General features: G+C 52.7%; 2 protein-coding genes across 11 annotated transcripts in view; one reads left to right on the top strand and one right to left on the bottom strand.

The window, feature by feature from the left end:
• On the bottom strand, nt 1-26146 carry EPOP (elongin BC and polycomb repressive complex 2 associated protein). 2 transcript variants are annotated; one of them, XM_077853011.1, is made up of 2 exons: nt 26103-26146; nt 1-3784 (listed from the first exon to the last, which is right to left on the bottom strand). In XM_077853011.1, exon 2 carries the CDS (start codon nt 2815-2817, stop codon nt 1678-1680), a length of 1140 nt encoding a protein of 379 aa, XP_077709137.1. In that variant the 5' UTR covers nt 2818-3784; nt 26103-26146; the 3' UTR covers nt 1-1677. The 2 variants fall into 2 exon arrangements, with proteins under 2 accessions (XP_077709137.1, XP_077709136.1); XM_077853010.1 differs by lacking the exon at nt 26103-26146 and adding an exon at nt 5221-5342.
• LOC144286494 (protein AF-17) overlaps nt 25385-26146 on the top strand; it is a 25805-nt gene continuing 25043 nt past the window's right edge. For 2 of the 9 annotated variants that reach the window (XM_077853006.1, XM_077853005.1), the window contains exon 1: nt 25385-25791. In XM_077853006.1, the coding sequence (XP_077709132.1) occupies nt 25683-25791 (109 nt within the window). In that variant the 5' untranslated portion in view covers nt 25385-25682. The remainder of the gene's footprint in view (nt 25792-26146) is intronic. The other 7 variants (XM_077853004.1, XM_077853007.1, XR_013354536.1 and 4 more) reach the window with 7 other exon arrangements.

Below are 26146 nucleotides of genomic sequence, written 5' to 3' on the forward strand. Positions count from 1 at the left end.
TTTTAAAACAAACAAAATTTTTGTGGCCCCAAACAGTTTTTCTCGGGAATCTGCTCTATGCAAACAATAACAACTTTTTACAAAGCATTTTCACAGAAAAGGAGACAAGTCCTTCCCCAGTATCGAACGTGGGAACTGTTCCTCCCTCACCCCGTTTTGGGGGGGGCAAGGGGGTGCTATTCACTAGTGTGGGCAGAAGGGTCACTGGGTCCCTCACTTGGCGGGCAGATCTGTCACCCCCAGGTTCCCCTCACACCTAAGGAGTCTCCCTAAGAGCTAACCTCCCCTGACCTCACCTGGGTGGAGGAGAGGGCCAGTTCAGCCCTCTCAAACTCTAGGGGGTCCTCCCAGCAGCAGCCGGGCGGGGTCCAGGCCTACCACTCCCCTCCCCCCCTGGAAAACAGCACCTCTGACCTCAAAACTAATCCCCTAGCCCTGCCCCCATCGGATCCATCAGGTCCCTGACAACTCCCGAAATGCCTGGAGTTAGGGAAGGAAGCTGCAGACAACTAGCCCAGCTCCCATTCAAACTCAAACTCCGCTCCTTCAGGCCCCGCGGGACCCTGGAGGTTAGGGCAAGAACTCCTCAATTTACCCCTTCTGTAAGGAGCAGCTGGCCTCACCTCTAGCCTTTGAGGGGGCTGAGTTTTGGGTGTCCAAAGACTGGACCCAGGCCTGCCCTCTACCTCCACCCTCTCTCAAGCATAAATCGGTGGAGAGGACCTCGAAAGGCAACTTGTTTGGTCTGATTTTATTGACTCTTCCACCTTCTATTACTTTCCCTGGGACCATCCCCGGCCCTTTCCCCAGGCAAGGTCTGCGCCTTTGGAGGGGAGGCGGTCCCCGGCCAGTCCCCTACAAACCAGAGAAGCAAACTGGGGGAGGGGGGCTGATGGATCCAGGAGGAGGACCTATTTTACCCATTGGACCTTTTAAACTGAAAGCAAACAGGAAAAATTAAAAGGGAGAAACTTCAAAAAGCGGACAAAAGGGGAAAGGCTGGTGGCTGAGACTGAAGACATCACCAATTAGGGGTCACCTGCCTTGGTCAGGGGGAGAGGGCTCGGGAAAAGAGGGAGGGAGTGATCTGCCCCTAGCTCAGGCTGTCCCCAGCTCCGGCTGTCCCCTCCCCCATGAAGGCTCTGGCGGGGCTCGGAGTGCAGGGGAAGGCCGGAGGGGAGTGAAGGGTTAAAGGCCTGGATGGTGGGGGTGGGGGATGCCCCCAGGGAGCTGCCAATCACCTCCCCACCCCCACGACGGCCCCCTCCACCCCAGGCTCGCCCACAGAAACAACCGGTTTGTCCATCACCAAGGTCTCTCTCCCTCTTTTTTTTCCTTGTCTTTGAGCGGTAGCCTCCTTTACTCCCCCTGGGGTGAAGGCCCTGCCCCCAGAGATCCGAGATGGAAGAGGGGAGGGATTGGAATCTATGTCATTAAGCCTTTTTCCGTTAAGCCTTCTCCTGACTGCAGCCCTTGGTTCGTCTCCAAAGGATGAGGGGGAGGGGGTGTCACCCCAAACACTTAGGTGCTTGAAGATCACTGTCACTTGAGGTCCCTCTGACCGCAGCCCATAAAACGTAAAGGAACAGGCAAAATGTGAGAAACGAGGCCCTATCCTGGGGCCCAAAGCTTGGCCGTGGCCCCAAATTTTCCCCGTTGGCAGAAGAGGTCTCAGGCTCAAAGTTCCTCCAGGTGGATCCCCCAGAATTTGAGGCCTGGGGGCTCAGGGACAGCAGGACCCCCTATCTGCCACCTCCACAGCGGGTGGGCAGGCGGGGGCTTAGCGTCTCCCTGCAGGCGAAGCGAGGATGCCGGCCCTAAGTCTCCGTCCTCCCCCACCACCAGGGCCGGGGGGCAGGGGAAGGAGTCGAGGAGGCTGAAGGTGCTCGAGGTGGGGAGCGTCGGTGCCGGGCGGCGGGGCTGTGCGCTGCGATGGGGGGGCGGCGGCCGTCGGCGTTTCTTGGCGGTTCCCCGGGCGGGCCCTTTCGCAGGCGGCCGCTCCGGGCCCCGGCGCAAACTCGGAGTGTCGAGGGCGAAGCCCTTCGCGTAACACCAAAGTTTCGACCGGCGGATCAGACGATCGAAATGTTCCTGGCGCAGATCGCCGGGCGCGGCCGGGGCTCCGCCGGCCGTCGGGGGGCTAGCGGCCGGTGCCTCCGGGGCGGCCTGCGGGGCGTTTCCATCGACTGCGGCCGTCTGGCCCGGCGCGGGCGGCTCCGGCGCGGCCCCGGGACCCGCGGGCTCGGGGGCGAGGCCCGCAGGTGGCGGCGGAGGCGGGGAACCGGGCTCCTGATGGGGGCTGGCGGCGGGGCCGGGCTGGGAGTCGAGACCCGAGGCTGGCCGAGGCGGAGCGGAGGCGGAGCTGGTCGGAGATTCCCGAGGGCGCCGGGGCGCCGGGCAGCGGCCGGGAGGTCCGCCGGAGCGAGAGCCCAAGTGCGGGAAACCGCCTCCGCCCTCTTCCTCCTCGCCGCGGCCCCGGCACACTGCGGCGTCGGCATCCTGACCGGCCGGGGAGTCCGGGTCGCTGGACCGCCCGGCGGGTCCCGCGAGGTGCTTCAGGCCATCCGGGGCCCAGCCGCCGGTGCACAGGGGGGCGCGAGGGCCCAGCAGCACCGGGCCCCGCGGCGCCAGCTCCCCAGGCCCCAGGTCCAGAGAGGACGCCCGAGGTTTGGCAAGGGCGCAGAAGGCAAGGGCACGCAGGCACAGCGGAGAGAACTCCTGGGTCCCCCGACGCGGCTTCCGGGGTGTCGGGGAGCAGGGCGACCCTCGCGGGGACGCCGGCACTGCGAGGCGGGGAGCGGGGCACAGAGTTTCCATGGAACCGCCCGGGGGGGTGCCCACTGCGGGGGCCCTGGTCCCAGCGGCGGTGTGCCCGGGCTGCCCGAAGAGCCCACGGGCGAGGGGAACATCGCCCCCCCTCGACGGGGAGGTCTCTGCTCACGGGCGCCCCCGGCCCGCAACCCCGGGCCGCGGAGCTCTGGCTCCCTCCTCGATCTCGTCACGCGGCCCTCCCGGCGGCCGGACTCCTGGGTCCCTGCGAGTCCCGGCGCGGTCGGCCGCCCTTCCTGCCGCCGCGTTCCCTGCGCAGCCCCGGCGGGAGCCCCTCTCGAGTAGACCAGGGCGCAGAGGCCGGGGAAACAAAGCGGCCGGCGGCCGCGGGAGGCGGGAAGGACCCCGGGCCCGGCACCCGGTGCCCGGGCCCAGGCGGCGGGGAGGGCGCCTTCCGCCCGCTCGGCTTCTTTCTTCCCCGCTGGCTCCCGGAGACCGCGTTATAGAGAACTGCCCCCTCGCTGCCCCAATACCAGCGCCGGGGCCGCGAGCCCGCCGCTGATTGGGCGCCGCTGCCTGTGACGTTGGCCTGGACCCCACCCCTCCGGCGGCACCGCCCCCGTCCCCATTCCGCACACAGACACACACACGTGGACCCGGCGCGGCGGCGGCTGGGAGGGAGGAGGAGAGGGAGCGTGTGCGGGTGGGATCGCGAGGGGCGAGACGCGCCGCCGCACGTGGCCCGGTGGCGTCCCGCCCTCTAGTCGTCGCGGAACGCGTCGCTTTTCGCTTAGCAGCCACGGTTTTCGCATCTGTAAAATGGGAATGTTCACATCTACCCTCTTGCGGGCTGCATGAATCAACATAGATGGATCGCGAACACTGAGTTGGGTGAAAAACTGAAGTGAGGCGATGGTTGTTTACAAGCTTTGCCAAGGCAGGGACTCCCGCGGGCAGAGAATGTCTCCTTCGTCTCTGTTCCGGAGCCCGAGAACAGCGCCTGGCACACACTGAGCTAAAAAAAAAAAAGAAAAAAGAAAGAAAAATGTTGAAAAAGGAGTTAGGCATTCAGTGTGTGCAAGATGAACAAAGGAAAAAAAATCAATTGGGGGGGGCGGTGAGTATGATTTCACCCAGGAAAGATGATAAATAGGCTTGTTTGCGTTTCTCTAATGCAGTTTCTAATGGCCCCTTGACCAAATTACCAGGGGCTGGTTTTCCGGCCCCTTCAAATACCAAGACGCTGCCCTCTGAAGCTGAGCTGCCAAAATGGGCCGAGGAGTCCAGAGTAGGGGACACCTAGACCCTCTTATCTCCAAGGAGAGTGAAGCAAAAAAAAAAAAAGTGAATTATCTCCCCTCCCAAATAAATCCTAATGATGAAGGACCACCTCTCCCCAACATGTACTATCCCCCTTAACTTTCTTTAGTTTCTGTATAGCTTACTATTATACGAAAGTCTGAACATATTTATTTTTATTGTCTGTTTCTCATTAGTCTGGAAATGAGCTGACAAGAACTTCATCTTAATCACTACTGCATCCCTACTGCCTTAAACAGTGCCCAGACTTAATAGGTGCTCAATAAATATTTGCAGTGAATGAACGAATCCCTGAAGTGTTTCTCTCTTGATAAAAATCAGGTTACTGGAATATGGCTGCTTCCCATCCCCAGAGATATAAAGAAATTGGTATGATAGCTTGGAGTAGGAATATGGAAGTTGGGGAGAGTGTCACAGAGGGAATATCTCCTTCTGGAGCCAGGGTAAGACTGGGTTTCTGTAAAGGGGCAAATGATGCAGCTTGCGTCCTGGGGCTCCTGGCAGTGACAACAGAAGAATCATTTTTCTGTCATCATCAAATAACATTTGGGAGGAAGGGGTTCCTTCTGCAGAGGCCACAGATAAAGGCCCTGAGGTGAAGCCAGGGTTTGAGGAACCGGAGGGTATGATGTTCTATTGCTCTAAAAACCCCCTAGAATCTTCGGTAGAAGCCTTCAGGGCAGTTGTCCTAGGGGATATCCTGGGATCTTGCCAGGTCTGCACTCCAGGATTCCTGAGTGCTCCAAAAGCCTTGGCTCCCCTCCCCACCTTCTGCAACCCCTCCCCCCATACACACACAGGAGGAAAATTCTGGAAGGATGATGATCTTCACAGCTGTCTCTTCTGGGGGACAATGCTGAAAACTCTTACCCTGAGACAGCAGTGACAGATTTCTTTTGCTTATGGGGCGGAAGGCATCTGCTTCAACCTCCCACTGTACTCCTTCAGCCTCCGCTGCTGAGATCCTGGGGAGGGAGTTTGGGCCCCACCTACAGGAACCTGGACTAGGAAACTCCTTTGATCCTCCCCTATAGTCTCACTCATATTTGCATTCCTGTGCCTAGTGTAGTGTTGACATAAGGAGAAAATGCTCAGGAAGTTCTTCAGTATGAATAAATGAATGAATCTTACCTAACCATGCAGATCAACGGCCTCCTCCTTCTCTCACTCCAAAAGCCTTCGGTCCTTCAGATCTGAGTTTAGGGGCTTTAGTTGGGATCATTACTGTTGGGAGTCCTTCCCTGGAGAAGGAATTCCTTCCACCTCCACTTCTCCTTCCTTGAATCAGGCACCCCCAGAATACAGCCCAGATGGGAATGCTGGGTTGTGGGCATGGAAGCACTTTACAAACAGCAGGGGTTGGTGTGAGTAACTCTAGCTGAAAGGACCTGAAGTCATCAAGCCTCCATTTTCAGAGGGCGTAGGCTGGGGGTGCCTGCTGTGCAACCCTGGGCAGGTCACTTACACACTCTGAGTCTCCGTGTCCCTCTCAGTAAAAAGGGGTAACAGTGCTCCTCACCAGTCAGGAGGGTGAGGTGAGCGGGCTGGCCGGGCTGTTGCAATTCCCATTGCCTACAGTAGAGGACACTCGACCCCATCCTTAGCTGGCAAGATGAGGAGGCAACACCCTTCTCAGGAGCCCTTCCCCACAGAGGAGAAAAAGAGGGACAAGGCTGGATGCTGGGTCCCATCTGACACCTCAGGAATAAGGGATAGGAAAGGGCCTGGAGAGAGTTGGAAGCCAGCCCTTCCCCCTCCGTGGCCCATCTGGGTCTCACCCGAAGGCCTGTGTTTAAGGATTTGGGAGCAGCTCAGTGGTCCTTTCCCTGGAAGGGCACAGCAGAGAAGGAGCCCCAGAGGTCCAGCCCAGTACAGTAACTTCTAGAGACTGCATTCCAGTCTCTGTCTAGGAACTTAATGTTATGTAATCCCCATAACAATTCTAGGAGATAGGCACTATTTTTTTTTAATTTTACATACCATATATAACCCATTTTAAGTATCCAAGTCAATGAATGTTATTAAACTTACAAGGTTACACAACTATCACCACAACCCAATTTTAGAACATTTCCTAAGAAATCCTTCATCTCCACTTACAGTAACTCCCCATTCCCACCCCCGGCCCCGGGTGACTAATCTACTTTCTGCCCATATAGATCTGTCTTTTCTGGACATTTCATAGAAATGGAATCACAACATATGTGGTCTTTGCGTCTGACTACTTCACAAAAGCATGTTTTGGAGGTTTACCCATACCGTAGCATGTACTAGCAGTCCGTTCTTTTTTATCACTGAGTAGTATTCCATAGTGTGGACACATCACATTTTGTGTAGCCAACCACATTTGGGTTGTTTCCACTTCTCAGTTATTACGAATAATACTGTTATGGACATTGGCATACAATTCTTCATGTGGACATATGTTTTCATGTTAAGAGAGGAATTGCCAGGTCATATGGTAAATTTATATTAACTTTTTAAGAAACTGCCAAACTGGGAAAAGTAGGGGTACCTGGATGGCTTAGTGGTTGAGTGTCTGCCTTTGGCTCAGGTCAGGACCCCAGGGTCCTGTGATCGAGTCCTGCATTAGCCTTCCCACAGGGAGCCTGCTTCTCCTTCAGCCTATGTCTCTGCCTCTCTCTGTGTATCTCTCATGAATAATTAATTAATTAATTAATTAATTAATTAAATAAAATCTTAAAAAAAAAAGTAAGGGCAGAGATTTTTAGGTGACTTTCACAAGTCACCTAAAATCACAGATTTTTAGGTCACTGCTAGCAGGTGTCAGAGCCACGACTCAAACCCAGGCAGCAGGGTCCCAAGACCATGCTCCCAATCTAAATCTACTCCATGGCAATGAATCTAAGAAAGAACCCATTCCTTGATGCACTGCAAGCTAGCCACCACCACTTTTGTACATCTCACTTCCAGAATTCTCTAAATTAGACTCTGTTCTCACCCAGCAGTGCTGCCTCCCCCTGTAACCACAAGCACACTTTGCTCTACCTTCTCTGGAAATTTGTAACCATGATTTTTTAAAAGATTTTTTTCTAAAGATTTTATTTATTTATTCATGAGAGACACAGAGAGAGAGGCAGAGACACAGGCAGAGAGAGAAACAGGCTCCATGCAGGGAGGCCGACATGGGACTCGATCCCGGGTCTCCAGAATCAGGCCCTGGGCTGAAGGCGGCGCTAAACAGCTGAGCCACCCAGGCTGCCCTGTAACCATGATTAATAGCTTAAGTTCTGGACTCAGATGGTCTGTTCATATTCCTGACTCATCATTTTACCAGCTGTGTAATTCAGGGGCAAGTTACTTAACCTCTGCTTTAGTTTCTTCATCTGTAAAATAGAAATAGCATCTTCCTTCAAGCAATTTAAAAAGTGCTTTATTATGGAAATTTTCAAACCCATACAAAATAAACAGAGGAGCATAATAAACTTCCATGTACCCAACATCCAGCTTCAACACTTATCAACTCAGCCAACCTTGTTTCATCCTTACCCCATCCACTTCCTACCCTACTCCCATTTTTAAAAATCAACTTTACTGGCGTATGATTTACATACAATAAACGTACATTTTAAGTGCCCAGTTCAAAGAGTTTTCTTTTTTCTTTTTTCAAAGAATTTTCATGAATGAATGTAAACACTACAATTAAGGTATAGAACATACCCCATATTGCCTTGAAGCAAATCTCAGATATCATACAATTTCATTCCTAAATATTTCAATTCACATTTCTACAACATAAGGACTCTTTGGAAGTAAACATAACCCCAATGCTATCAAATCTAAAAGGAACTAGAGGATAAAAAGAATTAATGCTCAACCTTTAATATCATCAAATAGCCAGCCAGTGTTCAAATTTCTAATTATTTTATAATATTTTTTTCTTTATAATTTGCCTTTTTTTTAAAGATTCTGTTTATTTATTCATGAGAGACACAGAGACACAGAGGCAGAGACACAGGCAGAGGGAGAAGCAGGCCCCATGCAAGGAGCCCGACGTGGGACTCAATCCCAGGTCTCCAGGATCAGGCCCTGGGCTGAAGGCGGCGCTAAACCTCTGAGCCATCGGGCTGCCCATAATTTGCCTTATTTGAATTAGAATCCAAAGAAGGATTTCAAGCGGCTGATGTTTCTCTTACTTCTAATTTAGAAATTCCTTCTTTAACTCTTTTTATTTTCTGCTTACAGTTTAGTCATTGAAGATATGAGGCTGTCATCTAGAATTCCCATGGTCTGGAATTTACTGATTGCATCCCCATTGCATCATTCAATCAAGCAACGTTTATTCAACAATATTTACTAAGCATCTACTATGTGCAGGATTGCCAAATGTAGCACAAAAAATAGAGAACACAGGCTAGAAAAATTATTTTTTAAAGACTTTATTTCTTTATTCATGAGAGACACAGAGACATAGGCGGAGGGAGAAGCAGGCTCCCTGTGGGGAACCTGATGTGGGACTAGATTGCAGGACCTCAGGATCATGACCTGAGCCAAAGGCAGATGCTCAACCACTGAACCACCCAGGTGCTCATAGAAAAATTATTTTCTCTCTGTAATTCAAATTTAACCAGACGTCCTGTGTGTCTATCATCTAGCAACCCTACCTGTGTGCCTATCTAGTGTTAGAGGCACAGCAGTGAGCAAGGCGGACAGCTCCTTGCCCTCAGAGAGTTTACATTCTAGTAAACTAGGGGAAGCCAGGGAATGTACAAACAGACAGTACTCCTCCTGGGGATTCTGTGAGGATTAAATAAGAAACCCTTAATTTTAATGCCTGGTCTATTAGAAGCCCTTGATAAATGCCAGTGTTCTTGGCAATAAACTAGCCTTTCTCCTTTCTGTTTCTTTCCTTTTCCCACCCCTGCTCCACATCAAACCTGAGAATTATCCCAGGCTTGCCCTCCTGCTGCTCTACTTCCTCCACATATCTTTTTTTTAAATTTTTTAATTACTCACACCCCAGAGAGAGAGGCAGAGACATAGGCAGAGGGAGAAGCAGGCTTCATGCACCGGGAGCCCGACGTGGGATTCGATCCTGGGTCTCCAGGAGCGCGCCCTGGGCCAAAAGCTGGTGCTAAACCGTTGGGCCACCCAGGGATCCCTTCCTCCATATATCTATAGGTACTTCATTCGTCTAGTCACTCCACAGTCACTGAGCACCCTCCACCCCTTGTAGCAAGCCCCAGGCCAGGCCGTGGGTACTCAGAGTTGATTGGGGACGCAGCTGGTTGGGGAGATGGACATTACAGGCTAATTTGAGAAGGAGCAACAGGAGGATGACCATGGTCCTTGGAACGGTCAAGTCAGAGTAACTATATGAAAGAGAAGTCTTTTCAGAGAAGGTGATCTCCCACGTAGGTTCTAAAGGATGAACAGGAATGCCAAAGGAAGCATGAGACAATAATTCCAACCCAGGAAACATTATGGGTAAGGAACAGAGGCAAGCAAGTGCCTGTCCCATGTGCTGCCAACTAGCAGCCATCAACATCTCTTTCTGTTAAGTAGAGGGGGCGCCCTGGCATCACTCCCGGCACATCCGCCTTCTGAGTCATCCCTTATCTTTCTCACACAGGCAACTCCATCAGCACGTCTCTCCCATTAAAGAGCCTGGTCTTCCCTTGACCCCATAGGCTCTAGCCCCCATCCCTCTGTCCTCCCCTTCACAGCCCAACTTCCCCCCAAGAGCTGTCTACACACTGTCTTCCGTTTCTCACTTCCCACTTGCTCCTCAACCCACTTCCATCTGCTTCCACCCCCACCCACCACCGAAATAGCTCTTGCTGAGGTCCCAGTGGCGTCCATCTCATCAAAACTGGCAAGCTCTTGCCAGTTCTCTCGTCTTGACCTCTCAACAACATCCACATGATTGGCCACTTCCTCTTTCTAGGAACCTTCTATAGTCCTTCACCTCCCGGGCACTGCTTTCCTGCTGTCCTGCCTCACTGGCTGCTCCTTCGAGGTATGGGCGCAGGCTCATTCTCCCCACCTCAGCTCAAACGTCAAGGCTCTGTCCAGAATTTCTCTCTTTTTTTCCTCTGGACCTTCTTCTGTGCCCACTCCACAATCAGCATCCATCCACCGGGGGGCTCAGCCAGACACCTCTCTTCTCAGCTCTGACCAAGACATTCCACTGCCCACCCAGCCTCTAGCTCAAGTGTCCCAAAAGCCCAGCAATATCAACCTGTCCCAGATCATCAGCAACCCGCCTCCACTGCTCCCCCACCCGGTTCCACTTCCAGGGAAACGTGTCCCAGTGTATGACTCTTCTATCTACCCACTTCCACAGCCAGAAACCCTGGGGTCATCCTGGCACCTCCAAGCCAATGCTTCACCAAGTCACATGGCCATGTCTGTTTCTGCCTACCTCTACTCCACCTACGCTGGCAGAACCCCCACATCTCACCATGCCCTCTACGTAGTCACCAGTTATCTTTCTAAGCCACAGATTGGATTGTGTTACCCCTTGCTCAAAACCTTTTAATAGCTTCCCACTGCTTTCCAGATGCAGAGTGAAATAATTGATTTGGCTCACAGGCAGGATTACCTGAGTCTGACAACCCTATCCACTGGTCCTCCTGGGAAGAGGGGATGAGTACCCTCACCTTCCACCTCCCACCTCCCTGTGCCATCGTCTATCCCTTCAGCCACCTAGACCTCCTCTAGTACCTAAAGCAACAAGCTCCCTCCACTCCTCCCCCCTTAGCACATACTGTTCCGTCCAACTGCAAACTTTCCCCCCCACCTGCCTTCACAGGTACCTGGCCAATATCTGCTCCCATTCAGAGCTTCACTAAATCATTTTTTCCTCAAAGAAAACCTTTCCCACTCCTCCAAACCCTGACCAGGTCAGCTTCCATCTTTATCCCCCCTCAAAACCTATGTATCTTCTTTCAAATCATTTTCACCCATTTGTCACTATTTATTCATTACTGTGATTAACATTATTCACCTCTCCCCTACCACGCTCTGTTTCACGTAGACAGGAAGCACATTAGACTTTGCCTTAGCTCAGTGTTTAACACATCCCTGGCTCTCAAATACATTTTAAAAATCTTTTTTATGCTTTTTAAAGATTTTATTTATTTACTTGACAGAGAGAGAGCGTGCAAGCAGGGGGAGTTGGCAGGCAGAGGGAGATGGAGAAGCAGGGTCTCCTCAGAGCAGGGAGCCCAGTGTGGGACTTAATCCCAGGACCCTGGGATCATGACCTGAGCCAAAGGCAGACACTTAACTGGCTGAGCCACTCAGGCACTCCTAAAAATCTTTTTAATTATGCACATCTGTAACCTAGAGAAAAGCAGAGAACAGTAAAATAAACTCTTATATACCCATTATCTAGATGGGCAATTATGTTAATAATTATTAACATTTTGCATATTTATCATGTTTGCTGAAATATTTTCAAGTGATTTAGAGTTTGCATGACTGTGCATCCCTAAATAGGAAGTTTTCTTAATATGATGTTATGATTTGGGAGCCAGTCAGTTGAGCGTCTGACTCTTGATGTCTACTTGGGTCATGATCTCGGGGTCTGAGATAGAGCCCTGCATCAGGCTCTGCTCTCAGCTTAGAATCTGCTTGAGACTTTCTCCCTCTCCCTCCCCCTTCTGCCCTTCCTTTTCTCCCTCTCCCTCTCTCTCCCCCTTCTGCACTTCCCCTGCTCTCTCTCTCAAATAAATTAAATATTTTTTAAAATACAATATTTTTACCACACCTTACAAAATTAACAATAATCCCTTAATATCATCCAATACCCAGACCATATTCAAATTTCTCAGACTATCCCCCCAAAATGTGTTTGCATTTTGCCTGTTCCAACTAGAATATAAATCAGGTCCACACATTGCAATTGGTTATGTCTCTTAAGTTTCATTTAAATCTAGAACAACTTCTTCCCCCATGCCATTGAGTTGTTGAATTGCTGAAGTATTTTAAGTAAATTACAGACATCATGTCCCACCTTCTAGATTTCTCTGATTGCTTCCTCGTGGTGTTGTTTATCCTGTATTTCCTACAAACTGGAAATTAGATCTATAGGCTTGATTAGATTCAGGTTGACTAGACTAGCAAAAATACCTCATGGGTAATGCTTCCTTCATATTGCGCTACATCTCCTCAATCCCTGAGTTCGAGCCTTTGTAATGGACCACTGACTGGTAGGTCCCATTGGTGAGAGCTGATTTCTTTATTGAGAAGGAGCATTTTCTTCCTTTAGGGCCAGCATTAGTAATCTGTGGGATGATATTTTGGAATGATCGTGGTTTTATATTTTTTATCCTTATTTTATTTATTTATCTATCTATCTATTTATTTATTTATTTTAAAGGTTTTTATTTATTTATTCATGAGAAACAGAGAGAGAGAGAGAGAGAGGCAGAGACACAGGCAGAGGGAGAAGCAGGCTTCATGCAGGGAGCCTGATGTGGGACTCAATCCCGGGTCTCCAGAATCAGGCCCCGGGCTGAAGGCGGTGCTAAACCGCTGAGCCACCCAGGCTGCCCCCCTTAAATTTTTTAAAAGTAAGCTCTATGCATAATGTGGAGGTCGAAGTCATGACCCCAAGATCAAGAGTCGCTTGCTCTACCAACCAGCCACTCATCCCATGCATGACTGTATTTTTAATAAATGAATGAAGTAGGTCAGTGTGGCTGAACAGTGATAAGGACGGAGGGCAGGAACTCAAAGGCCTGAATGCCTTGATAAGAAATTTGGATTTTGGGACTCCTGGGTGGCTCAGCAGTTTAGCACCTGCCTTCAGCCCAGAGCATGATCCTGGAATCCTGGGATCAAGTCCCACATCGGGCTCCTTGCATGGAGCCTGCTTCTACCTCTGCCTATGCCTCTCTCTCTCTCTCTCTCTCTCTCTGTGTCTCATGAATAAATAAATAAAATCTTTAAAAAATAAACTTGGATTTTAGAGGTGCTGGGTGGCTCAGTTGGTTAGGCATCCAACTCTTGATTTCGACTCAGGTTGTGATCTCAGCTTTGTGGAATTGAGCCCCCTGCTGGGCTCCAGGCTAGGAGCAGAGTCGGCCTGAAATTCTTTTTTTTTTTTTTTTTTTTTTTTTTTAAAGATTTTCTTTATTTATTCATGAGAGAGAGAGAGGCAGAGACACAGGCAAACAGAGAAGCAGGCTGCATGCAAGGAGCCTGATGTGGGACTTGAACCTGGAAATCCAGGATCACACCTTGAGCCAAGGCAGGCGCTCAACCGCTGAGCCACCCAGGTGTCCTTCTGCTTGTGATTCTTGAGGTAACTCTTGCTCTTGCTCTTCCTCTCCCCATAACCCCCATTCTTGCTCTCTGTAAATAAATAAATAAATAAATAAATAAATAAATAAATAAATAAATAAATAAAATCTTTCTTAAAAAAAGAAATTTGGGGGCAGCCCCGGTGGCGCATCGGTTTAGCGCCACCTGCAGCCTAGGGTGTGATCCTGGAGACCCTGGATCGAGTCCCACGTGGGGCCCTCTGCATGGTGCCTGCTTCTCTCTCTCTGCCTCTCTCTCTCTGTGTTTCTATGAGTAAATAAATATTTAAAAAAAAAAAAAGAAATTTGGATTTTATCCTGTAGGATTGGGAATTAAGGACCACTTTTAAGCAAAGGAAATCACATGATCAGACTTAGCAAGGGAAGGGGGTGGGGAAGCATGAAGGGACTAGGGAACAAGCATTTCCTGAATGCTCAGCCTGAACCCAACTCTGTGCTCTGTGTTTGGCATACTTGATCAAAATGAAACCTCCGCTGTGTTTAAAACAAAAATCCTATTTTGCAGATGAGGAAAGTGGAGGCATCACTTGCTGTCACTCACCCAAGAGATGATGAAGACCTGATGGAGTCAGTGACCACAAGCCTGGGCAGTTATTTGCGGGGAGAATTAGCAGTATTTGTAAGCAACTGGCCATGGGGAAGAGGGGAGGCTGACACTTCCTGTGCATCATGGATGGGATGCAGCAGGAGACAGAGCAGGTTGGAGGGGGAAGATAATGAGCTCAAGCTTCCAGCTGCCCAGATGTCTCCAAGCCACTCTCTTAGGAAATGTTGTTTATAACATGACAATGTCTATAATTTGGCTTCCGGCATGACTCGATAATTAGCTTAAGTTATCCTTCATTGGCATTTCATTCAAAGCAAGGACACTCTTCCATTCATTCTGATGAGACCTGTTTTCTGTGAGCCATACAAGGGTGAGTGTGAATCTAGAGCCATGCAGTCTCTCTTGGCTCAAGTGGGTCAGAAACTGAAGTTGGTGGATGTGCTGTCTGTTTTCTCAGCTAGTGTGTGTCTGTCTCCGGGGCTTAGGAGTGTGGGCGCCCCCTCAGATAGGGAGCTGCCTGAGAGTGGGGTTCTGGAACCTACACATTCAGTGCCCAGCAGAAGTGTACTCCAGAGATTGGTTCCAAGAGCCACGTGGAGGCACAGTGAGGAGGAAGATGGTTAAGAGAAGACAGCTGGGAGGCACCTGCTGAGATTGGCCATAGGGATGCTGAAGACTGAAAGAGGGCTGTGTTTAGGGAAACTTTGATTTAAGAGGTTTAGCAAGGCAGGTTTTAGGAGACTTGCTGGCTGATTCAGAGGAGGAGGGAGAGAAAGAGTTAAGAAGGACCCTCAGATTTCTTTCTCAGGAGAGAGAGGAGGCTATTAACTAAAGTAGGACAAGAGGAGGGATGAGGATGAGGAAATATCAATTCAGTCTTGAATTGACATTTCAAGGGACCAAATATAAGTGGGCGTGGTCTGAGGGGCCCCGGGGAAAGGTCTAGGACTGGAGAGTATCAGGACTAAGTTATGGGCACCCAGGGCAGGGTAGAAACTACAGGCATGGATACACTCTTCCAAGCAAAGTCATGTGGATCCAGAAGAGGACCCCTGTGGGATAGGCAGAGGCAAAGGATCCCAGCAAAGGGGCTGAGAAATATGAGAGGATGAGACGTGCAGGGTGGTCATGGGGATTCAATGCCATGGAGAAGTTAAGCTGGACCATGATCAAGAGCTGGCCTTAGTGATTCTGAAATGAACCAGCCAGGGGTCTGGGAAATTGATTCTGGCTTCTTAGGAAAAACAGAGAAATGGAAAGAATCTCCTGGAGTTGGAGCCCTGGGGGCCAAGAAGCAAAAAGCACAGCTGTCTCTCAGCAGGAATTGGATGCAGCACCCCCTGGGTACCACGGGCAAAGCCATCAAGAGGGAACCCCCACCAGCCTCTGTTCTGGTCACTTGCTGAAAATGAAGCCATCAGATTGGCGAAGCTTGGATGCCGGGCCTACATCTCAGTGTCCAGGGTGCGAAGACAGATGCTCAGAAATCCTTCCTTCAGTTCTTTCAGTAAATATTTATTGAGTACCAAGTATGTGTCAGGCACACTTCTAGGCCCTTGAAAACAGCAACCAAATCCAAAAAGATCCTTATCTTCATGGCACTTCCACTGGAGGGGAAACACTGACCACAAACAACAGACAGAAATATTAATAATGAGACGGTTAAGGACAAAGGAAAAGTATAAGGAAGGTTAGAAGTCGAGTAGAAAGGGCACAGGCTGCAGGTATAAGGCAGGAGCATGCCCACATGTACGGCTGGTGTGGCCACAGCACAGGAATGAGGAGAAGAGCAGAGATGGGGCCAGAGGGATTGGGAGGGTGGGTTCTACAGGACCTCACGGCCTGTAGGGAATTGGGCTTCCCTCTGAGTACATTGGGAATTCTCTGGATCCCAGGGCCAACGTAATCATCTTACAGCTTAATTGGACCACTCTGGCCACTGTGTAGGGAACAGATGTCAGGGCAAGGGTGGAGGCGGGGAGAGCAGTTAGGAGGCCACCACAGTAACCCAGGGGAGAGGACGATGGTGCAGATGGCGGGAAGTCATCAGATTATGTGTGCATCATGAAGGTGAGGCTGGCAGGATCTGCTGACAGAGCAGAGGTGGGAGCAAAATTCAGGTTTGGGGCCAGAACAGCTAGAGAGATCAAGCTGCCATCAGTGGAGATGGAGAAGGCCGTGGGAGAAGCAGTTTGCGCAGGTGAAGGTGAGGAAGTAATGGTAAATAGAGAGTTCTGTGGTACATCACCCAGTGGGACATTCCCCTGAAACAGGAACGGGGGCACTGAGCAGAAGACAACCTCCAGAAAATCCCCATGACAGGTGGTGACTGGTGACCACTGACAGAGCAATTTCAGCAGGGGTGAGTAGGGGCAGAGAGTCAACTGGAGCTGTGTAAAGCAGAGCAGGGGTGTGAGACAGAGAAACCAAGAGACAAGTGCAGAGAGGTGGCCTTTGGGATAGAGAAAGGCAGATACGGGAGAGGTAGATCAGGATAAAGAGACCCCACAAGAAGGAGGACAGATGTGACCCAGCAGAGGCTTCGCCCAGACATGCAGAGGTTCAAGCTCAAGGCGCTGAGGGTCAAGGAACAAAGAGAAGGATTCCAGAGACGTTTCAACAGAAGATGTGGCCGGGCCAATGTTGGAGAGCAGGAAGTGAGGTGTGACTCCAGGATTTTCAGTCCCAACTCTACCATCCATCCTGAAATGTCCACTTCTGATGGGCCTCCTCATCCTCACACCAGTAAGCCCTGGGGCCTCCCTGCCCCTGCTGTGACCAAGGTCAACTGCACCCAAAATGCTCAGCGCTCTGAGCACACGCTCATCACTGAACCCACATCCACACGGCTGCTTTCTCTGCTTCTGCCATGGGACACACTTGGGGAGCACAGCTTACTGGATGCCCCCCAGTCCCAAGGGGCTCTCTCTCCTGCTCTCCACCTGAGCCTCCATCCCAGTAATAGTTTTGCTTCCTGATTCAAAGAAAAGAAAATGCAGTGCAGAATAAGAGAAGCCAAACACAAAAGAGTACATCTCCTAAGATTCCATGCTTAGGAGGTTCTAGAACCAGCAAAATGAACCCACCATGATCCAGAGTGATAGTAATCACATCAGTATTTGCCTGGGGCTGAGGAATGCAATGGAATAGGAAGGAACCTTCTGGGGAGATGGAAATGTTCTATATCTTTATCAGGGTGGGGGCTACATGGCTGTAAATATTTGTCGAGTCATCACTTGTACAGTTAAGATGTGTGCATTTTATTACATGTGAATTATTCCATACAAAGTTGATTTAAGGAAATAGAGGATGATGGATGTTAACTAAGCTTATTGTGGTGATCATTTCACAATATATACTTATGTTGTACTCCTGAAAGTAATATGCAGTTAGCAATTATATCTCAATAAAACTGAGGAAATGTAGAGAAGTAAACAATTTTTAAAATATTTTATTTATTTATTCATGAGACACACACACACACAGAGGCGGAGACATAGGGAGAGGGAGAAGCAGGCTCCTATGGGGACCCTGATGTGGGATCCAATCCCCCGGGACCACGACCTGAGCCAAAGGTAGACGCTCAACTGCTGAGCCACCCAGGTGCCCCTACAAAATGTTTTTAAAGAGAAGATACGTGCTAACAAGCAGAAAAGTCGGACATTCACCAGTCCCATCCTTCACTTCCTCCCTGAAAGAGAGAGAGACAGAGCGCCCTCTGGTCCACCCAGCCTTGTGCAGGAGATTATCCCAGAAAACTGCCGGCCACACCTCCACGACCTGGCACTCTCTTCCCCTGCTGTCCTGTCTCCCACCAGTCCCTAGGAAGGTTGTCAAAACTCACACATCCTCCTCCTCCTTGTGCAATCTACTGCCACCCCGCTCCACCATGCTGGACCAGTTGTCCCGCTCTGAGACCCCTAACCTGCAGGCCACTCCCACCCTCCCTCCTCTCTCATTTCCATGACACTGTTTTCTCCTAAGTCCTTCTCCATCTCTGGACACTTCTCATGCTCTTTGCCTGGCTTCTCTCGCTCTACCCCTTCTTAAATGCCTCTGGCCTTGGCCTTCTGCTCTCTGCACCTGCACAGCCTCCCAGCGTGATCTCACCCGCACCAGGGCTTCAGTTACTGTCTAGTGCTGACAATGCTCAAAGATATCTCTGATATTTTTTCAGAGTATCAAGGATATGGCAGACGAGGTGGACAAAATATCACATATGCTTCAAAAGCATTATACAATTTTTAAAGTGACACATGTATCCAACCCTCTTCTGGGACAGTCCACTAAACCTCAAATTCAAGAAGCCCCAATCTGAATTCATCACTTCTCCCAATCCTGCTCCTTCTCTTCCTCCCTTTGTCAGGAGCCCTGCTATTTAAGACAGAAACCTGGCAGTCACGCTCCCACTCCACAGCTGCCAACTGTCCATCACCCCCTTCTCTCTAGTTCACCCTCTACACGCCCTGTCTCTTAGTCCCCATACTCCTGTATAGGTCCTCTTTCTTACTCCCAGAGATGGTCAAACATTCATCCATTCATTCACTCATTCATTCATTTGTTCATCTATTCATTCATTCATTCAGCAAATATTAGCTGAGCACCCATTACGTGCCAGATGCTGATCTAGGTACTGGGGATACAGGGGATACGTCAGCGAACACATCACACAAAAATCACTGCTCTATGGAAGTTACATCCTAGCACTTGCAATAATTTCAGAAGTCACTCTGTCTTCTACTTTCACCCTCAGACCTCCAACTCTGCTACACCCACTGGACTTTGCAACATGCACTTCTGCTTGGCACCTTCCACCACGGGATCTCTTGCTCCTGGGATCAAGTCTGGTCCACATGTGAAGTGCCCTGATCTCTCCCCTCCTGTCTGCTCTCATGTTTCCTTTCCTCCCACTACCAACCCACCTTCCACTCCTCCTTCACTGAACACTTGTCCCCCCAAACAGTGGTGCTCTCACGCTAGCAAGTACACTTGCTAGTATTCCGCCTTTAGCGCTTCCCTCACCTGGCTACCTAGCAAATTCCTGATCACCTTCAAGTCATAGCTCTGACCCTGTCTCTTCCAAAGAGCCTTGCCCAACTTCCTGAGGCAGCCACTGGAGCTCTTTCTCCAGGGCTCTCTGTGTAGAGTGGTCCAGCCCCCATTATAACACATCATACTGCACGGTGTGGCTTGCCTACCCACCAACCAGCCCCTCCTGTCCACCTTGAGCGCCTGCAGAGCTGCAACCTGCTTCGACCCTTTCTGCATCACCAAACTCTGGCCCATTATCTCACACATAGTCAACAAATGGTAGTGGATTAAATAAGCGACAGTGAATTAGTGTCACAGATAGGGAGAGATTTGGGGAGAAGGGGATATAGTAAGTTGTCAAGTGTTTCCAGAACAGCCCTCTTAATGATCATTTGGATCAACCCCACAGTTAAAAGCAGGGTTCAAATCCTGCTTCTGCACCCACTGGCTGTACTCTCTGTGCTCTGAGCTTGTTCCCTTCCCTGTAAAATAGGAACAAGAACAGAATCTATCTCAGTGGTGCTGCAAGGAGCACATGAGAAGTCTGGCACGGTGTCTGGCACATCAGCTCCATCAAAAGTGAGCTGTCACTGTCATCATCATAATCACCATAGGTGTCCATCCTTGTCTCCTTGCCCTCCCATCCCCCTAGTGCATTCTCCACTATCCCCTCCCAATCCATGCTTGAGCCACACCGCCAGTGCCTGGAATTTTCCAGGCTGAGATCACTGGGGACCTCCTCCTTGCAGAGCCCTTTCCTCTCTCAACCTCTCAATGGCATGTGACCCTGGCATCATTTCCTTCTTATTAAAAGTCCCTCTCCAACTTCCATGATGTGAACTCTCCAGCTTCTCTGGACAGGCTTCTGCCCTCTCACTCTGGGTCTCTCCAGCCCAGACTCTGCTGACCCAGACACAAAGTCGGCTGTCTAGTGAGCATCACCAACCCGTGTGCCGCAAGCCCCCAATGTCAGCGTGCCCAAAGCAGTTTCTTACCAGCTCCATCTCCCCTGCGCCCTCACTCCTGGGATCTATCAGTGAGTGGACAGATAAGCCCCATGCACCAAATCCCCAAGCTGCCCCTCTGGGAGTTATCTGCTTAGTCTTGCCCTGCCAAGCAGTCCCAATCCTGGTCTTAACATCCCACTTTTTGGACATCCTTATCCCTAGCCCTCCACTCATTCCTTCTGCTCTGCCGAAATCAAACCATCTTCTCTCAGCAGGGCCCTTATAATTCTCCTACCACTTGCTATTCAAGTGTGTTCTTTGGATCAACAACACAGCATCACCTGGGAGCTTGTTAAAAATGTTGGATCTCAGACCCCCACCTCAGACCTACTGACTCATAATCTGCATTTTAACAAGACCCCCCAGGGATTCCCATGCATTTTAAAGGTTGAGAATTGCTATCCTAACCAATCTCCCAACCTCTAGCCTCTCCCAACACTGACCAACCCCAAACTTGACAACCAACATTTGCACCTCTTAAAAGCCCTTAGTGACTCCCCACTGCCCTCAGGATTAAGTCCAAACCCCTTAGCAAAATATCCAAATTCCCCTTAATCTAGCGTTTGCCTTAAGGCTATTCCTCTAACCCTCCCTCCTGCTCTCCTGCCACATATACCACCTTGTCGCTGCCACAAGGCACAACTCTAGTACTTTGCTGGTTCCTACCTCTGTGCCTTTGAACGTGCTGTCCACCCTGCCTGGAATGCTCTTCTGTCTCTTATCTGCCTGTACCCACTTGGTCCCAGCTGAGACCTTCTCTGACTCCATAAACATAATTACTTCCCTCCTGCCCGTGTTAGCACTGTTCTGAGCACTAGCATGGCTCTTATATCCTTGAAGTTATTTCTCTATATGTCTGTCACTCCGACCATCCTGGATGCTGTGTCTCTCCTATGGCCAGCCCATCCAAGATGATTCAATGGAGTGTCTGCTAAAAGACTGAATAATACAACGTTTTCAACTTCTGTCGTGATGGCAACTGTAACAGGAGGAATGAAGATTAGACCTCAGGAGGAACTGGTGGAAAAGGGGAACACAGCAGGACAAATACACTATCCTTCTGTCATCTCTCAGCCTGGAAACTTCCCAGGAGCAAAGTCATCAACCACAAAATGTTAACTCCAAGGAGATTCTCAAGATCTGGTGACCCAACCAAATGCCAGAGAGGGCAAGTGCTTTGCCCAAGGTCACACAGCTGGCTAGGGGCAGGGCTGGGAGTAGATTCCAGATGGCTGCTTCACCCCATGAACCTCTTCCTTTCCTATCCATCTTAGCTCCCTAAAAGAAGTCCCTTGTGCCTAAAGTAATCAATGGGGACTGCCTGGGCTCACTCACAACTTTTAAAACCCCTGTTGGGATCTTGGCTGGCTGGAGTTGCCAAAGCCCTGACTATTGGAAGAGGACATCCGATTATCCCCATGTTCCAGATTGGCAAACTGAGGTAGCCAGGCTGTGTCACACTCCTAGCTAATGGCAGAGGCAGGATTTGACACTAAGTACTGTGCTGTTCTGTAGAAAGATCTGAAAGGCCAAAAGTCCCACCCGTGCAGAGTCACTATTTACAATAATCATGACGAGTGGCCCCCTAATGGCCGGGGAATCCCCTCAGTCCCATCAGTTCCTCTTTAAATCGAACTTCTTTCCCTCTTGCACAGGATGTCTGACTTAGGAAAGAACCTGTCCACCCGCCCTCGCACCCCAGCCCGGCCTACTGGAGAGACCACCGCAGGGACATAACCTTTGACGGGGAAATCACCCTTTCCTGTGCCTGGCACTTGACAGTGTCACTGTTCACACCACCCCTGGGGTTGGGACTACCGTCCGCATTCCGAGACGGGGCACTGGAGAGCGCAGCCAGCAAGAGGCTAGGCTGGGTCTTGAATCCAGGTCTTTCTGACCCTCGCGTTCCCTTTTCTCTTCGGGCACGCCAGGCTCTCCCACCCGGCAGGAAACCACCTGAAGCCTCTTACCGACTGGGTTACCTAGAGAAAGTGACTCAACCTCTCTGAACGCCCCCAAGGTCAGAAGCTTTGCTTTTGGGAGAGAAAGCGAGACGCAAAGGAAACGCAAAGCCGCGGGCGCCGGCGCAGTTCTTTCCCGGAGCCCGGGGCTTTCTAATCCGGAGGGCGCGCCCCCAGCCCCCGGGACCCGCGCAAGCAAGCGCCGGGCCGGCTAGCCGAAGCGAAACCTCAACACTCCTCAGCCTCCCCCGCTCGGTTCTGGGAACCAGCGAGCCAGGCTTCGTGGAAACGCGCGCGGCGGCAGCCGCCTCGGGCCCCGGGACCGCCCCGACCACAGCCCGCAGTCCCGGGCCGGGAGGTGCGGGGGCCGGCGCGGTCGGGCCCGAGCAGCAGCGCGACGCGCGCTTCCGCCCCGCTCGGCTCCGGCGGCGGCCGCGGCGGCCCCACAATCCCCTTCTGGCTCCGGGGACGGGCGGGGCGGGGCGGGGCGGGGCGGGCCGAGCGGGCGGAAATAATTTTCTGTTTGGTCCTCTCTGCCCCAGTCCCTTAGCCGCGGGACGCGCGAGTCGGGCAGGGATGCCGGAGGCGGGAAGCGGGAGCGGGAACGCGCTGCCCCGGAACGCTTAGAGGGGCGGGCGGAGAGGGGGAGAGCAGGGATTGAGCGCCTACTGTGTGCCTCAGTGCTTTCCCCAAGGATTTTCGTTAGATCTTCACTCTGGCACTTGCCAGAGGGAGTTAACGACCCATTTAAGAGGGACGAGCTGAGCCTGAGAGGTGAAGTCACTCGCCCAAAACTGCACAGCCGAGATCAGCGTGACACCCCAGATCGGTGCTCAGTTACGCCAGATAGAGCAAGGCGAACTTGAACCACTTGTTGGCTGACTCCTGCTCTTTCTCTCTTCGGTGTGGATTGAAGCACAGAGTAGGTTCTCAGGAAAACAGTGGAAGACCGGGAATAAGAGCTTTACAGCGCAGCCCTCGGAGCACCCGCCACGAATCCAGCCCAACCCGCGCGGCACCGGGTTTTCCCAGACCTCGGAAGGGAACATTCGCGATGAGTGGACATACCAGTTAAACACAGTCATTTGACCAACACGTGGTGGCGAAGCCCCAGCCCCAGCCCCAGCCCCAGCGGAGGACAGGCTGGGTTCAAGTCCCTGCTCTGCCGCTTTCAGGCTGTGTGACTTTGGGCAAGTCACTTCATCCGCTAGAACCTCAGCTAATCTATTTATAAAATGGGATATTAACCCCGGTCCCAAAGGGTTATGGGAAGGATTAAACGAAACAGTGTTCTTAATACACTTAGTAAACGTGCAAGTATCCTCGCGCGTTCACCTCTCAATCTTCGGGGGTGCACCCCCACGGGATGAGAACCAGAGACAAAGCCTCCGCCGCCCCAGACTCCACGTTGCCCAACCCTGGATGCAGGGACCAATGGGCCTTCGAGTGACCCTCGTCCGGCGAAACCTGAACTTCGGCCACTTCGGCCGCGGTCGGTCCCGAAAGCAAATATTCAAATATTCCGAAACCGGTGCATGGCTGGAGCTGACATTGTTGCGTTCAATTTTCTGGAAGTTTTATCCTTGTTAGGAAAAGTAATTCGTTAGAAACTCCTAAGTGAGACTTCTCGTCTGTTTCTTAACTTTTCGTATGAGCGAAGTTCACAAAGCAGACCAAGATACGGGCACTCGGCAGTCCTCGCAGGGATCCCGGTCCTCGGGCCAGCCCCGACAATCCCTTAGCTCTCGGCCCCCTCCCCCAGGCACGGAAGCAGCAGAGACGGGCCTCCTCCCCGCCGCGCCCGTTTAGACAGAGCTTCGCCGTCCTGGCAGCCCTCCGGGATTCTCTGGTCCCTGCAGGAGTGAGGGGAGGTGGAGGGCTGCTGCCCAGAGCTCAGCTTCCCCGACCTCCCCAAACGCCAGTGTCGCCGGGATTAGGGAGTAAATCCCTGACGCCAAACACCAGGTCAAGGACAAGTTCTCCCCCGGCCTACTCCCCCCCCACCCCCTTGGGCGGAGATTCACCCCCCCCCCTTCCCGGATGAAAGGTACTAAATAGACGCGAAGGGAGGGGTGGCGGCGGGTCCCGGCCCCTTGATGTTCCGGTTGAACAGGTGCTGGTGAAAAGGAGGCGGTGCCGGCGGAAGAGTCGGCCAGGGGGGCAGTGCGCCGAAGGGGGGGCAGCCCCCTCCACCCTCAAGTCCCCCTGCCTGTCTTCCCCTCTCCTCTCCCTCTGCCCCTCCCCCGCAGGAAGCGTTCCGGGCGCGAGTCTTTGAAGTGTCGGTGAAGCCCGTAGGGCTGCCTTCTCCCCGCCGCCACCCCACCTCCCGCTGAGGGAGTGTGACCTTTGGTCCCTGAGGGCGTCCGCCCCCTCCTTTAGGAAGTAGCGGGGGAGGGGGGTCAGCTTGCGTTCCCCTGGCCCACGCCGGTCTTGGGATAAAGCCATCGGGCTGACTCCCCTCACTTCTTCCAAGACCCAGTTTCAGGGGCTTAATCCTTTGCGGGTGCTGTGTGTAGGTTTACGTGAGGTGTTTGTGTGTGCGCCTAGAGGTCAAGTGTAACCTTGCTGTCTGCGGGCACTTCCGCAATCGTGGGTCTCTAACTGGCGTGGGTCTGTAAGCGTGCCTGCGGGGCCGAACCTGGGGTTTGCGGCTCTGGGAGAGTCAAGTGGTGTGGCTGGATGAGGCTAGGGGTGGGTTTGTGGGTCTGGGGTGCCTCGGTGTGCCTCCGAGGGGTCCGAGTTCCTGTACGCGCGCGTCTGAGTCTGTAAGCTGGATCGGAAGCTCCCTGAGGGCAGGAATCCATACCTGTTTTGTACACTGCTCTATCCCAGCGGCTGCACATAGTAACCATTCAATAAATATTTGTGAAATGAACAAACATCTGCATGTGAGTGTCTACCCTCCAGAGGGGCCTCCGAGGAAAGAGCCCACGAACGGCCACCCAAAGAGCCCCCCCTAGACGCGGAAAGGCGAGCGACCCACGTAGCTCCCGTTCGTTCCTGCGCCCCTTCCTCTGATCTCCACCTCTGAGTTTCCTTGGAGTTAAAGAGCAGAGACGAAGACCTGGGCTGAGGGGGATGGAGAATCGGGGAACTGGGGCCGAGATGGAAGGGCAAGGCGGAGGGAGAGCTCAGGAGCAACAACCAAGAGCCACCGAAAGAAAAAGAAAGAGAGAAAATACGCGCGGAGCGAGCGAGCGAAAAGCTCCCTACCAAGCCAGGCTTTGTTCCCTGAACCTAAGACTTTACCCGGCGGCGGGCGGCGGGCGGGCCGGGAGCGAGCGAGCGGAGGCGCGCGGCCATGGCTGCCGCGGCCGGGCAGGGGGGCCGGGGGGGCGGCGCGTGAGCGGGCGGCGCGGGGCGGGCGCGGGGCGGGCGGGCGCCCGCGATGTGCCACTCGGCGCCTCCCCCGCCGGGCCCGGGCTGTGCGGCGGCCGGGCGGCCCTGGTAGCTGGGCGCGCGGCGCGGAGGGGGCGAGCCCGGCGCGCGGGTCTCATTGTTGGGGGGGGGGGCCCGTCGGGGCATGAGGGCGAGAGCACGGCGGGGGGGGCGGCCAGACAGAGCGAGCGAGGAGGAGGAGGAGGAGGACGCCGAGGAGGAGGAAGGAGGAGGCAAAGAAAAGAAGCGGCGGCGGCGGAGGAGGAGGAGGAGGGAGCGAGGAGGCGCGCGGCCCCCCGCTCCCTCCCTCCCCCCCTGACCCCCGACCCCCGCCGGCCGGCCCCCCGCCCCAGCCCCGGAGGGAGCTCATGGGAGTATGAAGGAGATGGTAGGAGGCTGCTGCGTATGTTCGGACGAGAGGGGCTGGGCCGAGAACCCGCTGGTCTACTGTGATGGGCACGCGTGCAGCGTGGCTGTCCACCAAGGTACGGGGGTGGCCCGCGGGAGGCGGCGGGACCCCGGGGGCGGCGCGCGCGGGGAGCCCCGGGCCGCGCCCTCTGGAGACCTCCCGGGGCTCGGGCGCCCCTCCCCCACCCCACCTGAAGGGAAGGGAGGCGTCAGGGGGCTCCCCCCGCCCGGTCCTGGAGGACCGGGTCAGGCATTGTTTTCTTGCCTATTGTTCCAGTCCCGCGCCCCCCACCCCAAGTTGGGGGAGTTTGGGGACAGACTAGGGGGCAGTGAGTGCACTCTCCGCGCCCCACACCGCCTGTGTCGGGGCTGCTGGGGGAATGTTTACCTGCGAGGTGTCCCCTCCCGCCCGGTTATTTTGGTCCCGGCTCG

Source organism: Canis aureus, chromosome 16 (genome assembly GCF_053574225.1).
Source record: "Canis aureus isolate CA01 chromosome 16, VMU_Caureus_v.1.0, whole genome shotgun sequence".
NCBI classification, from domain to species: domain Eukaryota; kingdom Metazoa; phylum Chordata; class Mammalia; order Carnivora; family Canidae; genus Canis; species Canis aureus.